The sequence below is a fragment of the Setaria viridis genome, chromosome 2 (genome assembly GCF_005286985.2).
Source record: "Setaria viridis chromosome 2, Setaria_viridis_v4.0, whole genome shotgun sequence".
NCBI classification, from domain to species: Eukaryota; Viridiplantae; Streptophyta; class Magnoliopsida; order Poales; family Poaceae; genus Setaria; species Setaria viridis.
Window position 1 is genome coordinate 8,152,439 of NC_048264.2, and position 2,616 is coordinate 8,155,054.

A 2,616-nucleotide genomic window follows, 5' to 3' on the forward strand; every position below is an offset into this window, starting at 1 on the left:
ATCAAGTGCTTTGTGAAATTGATTCCTAATAGTCCAGTCTTGTGATACCTACGTTGTCAACATTGTATATTATGTTTTAAAAGGTTTTCGTTTTGTGGTTTGTTTCAATAATAATGGTGTAGCTTTTTTTAAAAAATTACTGACAAACACTAGATAGTTTTAGAGAAACACACACACATGAAAAACAATGAAAACAATGGAGGCAAGAAGTGAAATTTGGTGTTGCACGCAACGTTCCATACAAATGGGAAAACGGCTTTCATCAAAAAAAAAACAAATGGGAAAACGGCAGGCTGGGAAAATTTTCTGTCCCGTTCGCTGTGCTATAATCTTCTTGGCAAACGTTTCCCGAGTAATTTTCACAACATTGTGCACATAAGTGTAGGATTTCTCCCGTGTTTTACTTCAGAGCAGCTCATTCAAGAGGGAGAATAATTTCATGCTTGATCAGTTTTCAATCCAGCCTTCGTTATTAACGCACATTGGATTTCAATACTCCCATTAGGTTCAGTCATGGCAGTCGACGAACTTATAGTCCACTATGAGGTGTCCGTGGGCCATGCCACCGCCATCCGTGTCGATCTGCTGGAAAACGGAGATGTCCAGGTCAAGGCCACCGTTGGAGCACTGGTCGACCACCCTCGCAACTGTTTGCGCTCCGGTCGCCGTATTGGTCACCTTCAAATTAGACACATGCATGAGCATGACCACGCACACACCTGATCATATTACCTCCATATGATTGCTGTATGACTCATATTTCCGAGGGCACGATGTGTAAACGTACCTGAAGACAGCGGCCGCATGAAGGCTCACCGTGGGCACCGGCTGGGCCGCAGAACGAGGTCCAGCCATAGTGCTGCCGCCATGACAGCGGCATGTCGGCGTCCCACGTCGCGCAGAAGGTGCTGGCAGCCCTTAGGTCCCAGTTGATCTGGGCCGGATTGTACATGTTGTATGTCGCCACCACGCCACTAGCTTGCTGGCCGGCGACACCACCGCAGATGGCTAAGGAAACAGCCGAAGCAACGGTGAGGAGCAGTGACAGCCTCGTGGCCTGGGTGATCCCCATCTGCTACCTTCTTTGGCTGTGTAGTACTAGTATTTTGCTCACTTTGGGTTGGATATTTGATAAGGATGGCTTGCGGCATGTGTCATTTCTGGGCATACTTATACATACCAATTGATGTCGATAGTCTATGTTATCAGCTAGAATAATTAGCCTACAGCTAATGATGAGCTTGTGTGCTACAAATCCGGCTTGTTATCATCGACTCATCGTCAAGACTTGCTATCAGTTAAGTATTTAATTCGATAAGACCTATGAGATTAGAAGAACTAATATGCCTTTCTTTCCAAAACAACATGTGTTATAGTTGGTTAGCTTCCGATAGTGACTCGTGAATACACATCTTTAATGAAAAATTTGTTCGTAATGCAAACACATGAAGGATGAAATTACAGTGGTTTACAGATAACAGATGTCTTTGTCATTATCTGCCAATCAGAATCATCTGTCCAAATTGACAATGCCTACCTTGTAAAAATCGTTTGTGCAGTGTGAAACATACAAAATCTTTGTGGCCTCGTGATTCTAAAGCATATTTCCGAGCTGTTCTATGTGGGATGACCAAGATTTTTAGTGCGTTAAGCTGGGAAGAGTGTGCTAAGCTGTCGGAGTAAATTTCTAGTGCCAATGTGGATGACAACCATTGCCCAGGGTTTAATCTGATGAGAATGGTCAGTACACTCTGGCAGACTTGAATTCTAGCCACAGAACCTTCTCGCCTTCGTCGTGAAAATCTATCGGTTTTACCTTAAGGCCGAACATCTCCCTCGAGTCGGCGGACACCTTCATGTACCATTGATGGAATTCGTACATCTTTGTTGATAGCTTCCGTACCAACTCAGGCCTTACTAGAGATTTGCCTAGCTCAAAAGTCCATCTCTGTGGAACTGGCGGTGCAGCTGGCGGCTCAACTTGCCCTAAACATTCATCAAGTCCCATACCTGTTTCTTCCATGAATTCAGCTGGCGGCTCAACTTGCCCTAAACATTCATCAAGTCCCATACCTGTTTCTTCCATGAATTTCAATACTTGTGCTTGCTGATCCAACGGCATTGCTGCTATCTTTTGAGCGTCTTTTTTTGGTAGATGCCCGAGGTCGGGAACAGCACCACTGGAAGATGACTTTTCTTTCCTTTTGTCCCTCTCATCAGCCTTTACTAAAGCCCGTTCGTAGTTTGATAGCAGTTGTATCCTCTTCTTGGCTCCCTCTTCCATCCTGATAAAATTTTTTTTTAAATCTCTTCGATTTTCTAGCGGTGGCTCCATCTCCCTTGCTTTTTTTTCTTCGGCTTGTTTCTTGAACCACTCACTGGCCTCTACTTGGATTTCTGCCCACTGTTCGGCATGACTCATTGCCTCCCAGCATTCCTTACGAGTCACTTCAGGATCCTTTGTTTTCTTCTTTCTCTATCTTGGCTTGGGAGGAGGTGCTCGTGACTTCTTTAGTGGTGCTGCAGGTTCCTTCACCGGGGCTGCTCGTAGTCCCGGTGACGATGATCGAGGAGGGGTGTTGTTATTGTCATCGTCGCTCCCACCACCAGGATGTG

General features: G+C 45.2%; 1 protein-coding gene across 1 annotated transcript; it reads right to left on the reverse strand.

Annotated features, from left to right (window-relative positions):
- Positions 1 to 507: 507 nt before the first annotated feature.
- On the reverse strand, positions 508 to 1,072 carry LOC117844057 (pathogenesis-related protein PR-4). Its single transcript, XM_034724835.1, has 2 exons — positions 788 to 1,072; positions 508 to 678 (listed from the first exon to the last, which is right to left on the reverse strand). The coding sequence occupies exons 1-2, from the start codon at positions 1,070 to 1,072 to the stop codon at positions 508 to 510; spliced, it is 456 nt and encodes a 151-aa protein (XP_034580726.1).
- Between the last annotated feature and the right edge of the window lie 1,544 nt (positions 1,073 to 2,616).

Excerpts from the sequence above, each read along its gene's own strand:
- LOC117844057 (XM_034724835.1), bottom strand. The coding sequence starts at position 1,072 with ATGGGGATCACCCAGGCCACGAGGCTGTCACTGCTCCTCACCGTTGCT. Across the intron at positions 679-787 it reads CATGCGGCCGCTGTCTTCAG|GTGACCAATACGGCGACCGG; the intron begins GTACGTTTACAC and ends TCTAATTTGAAG.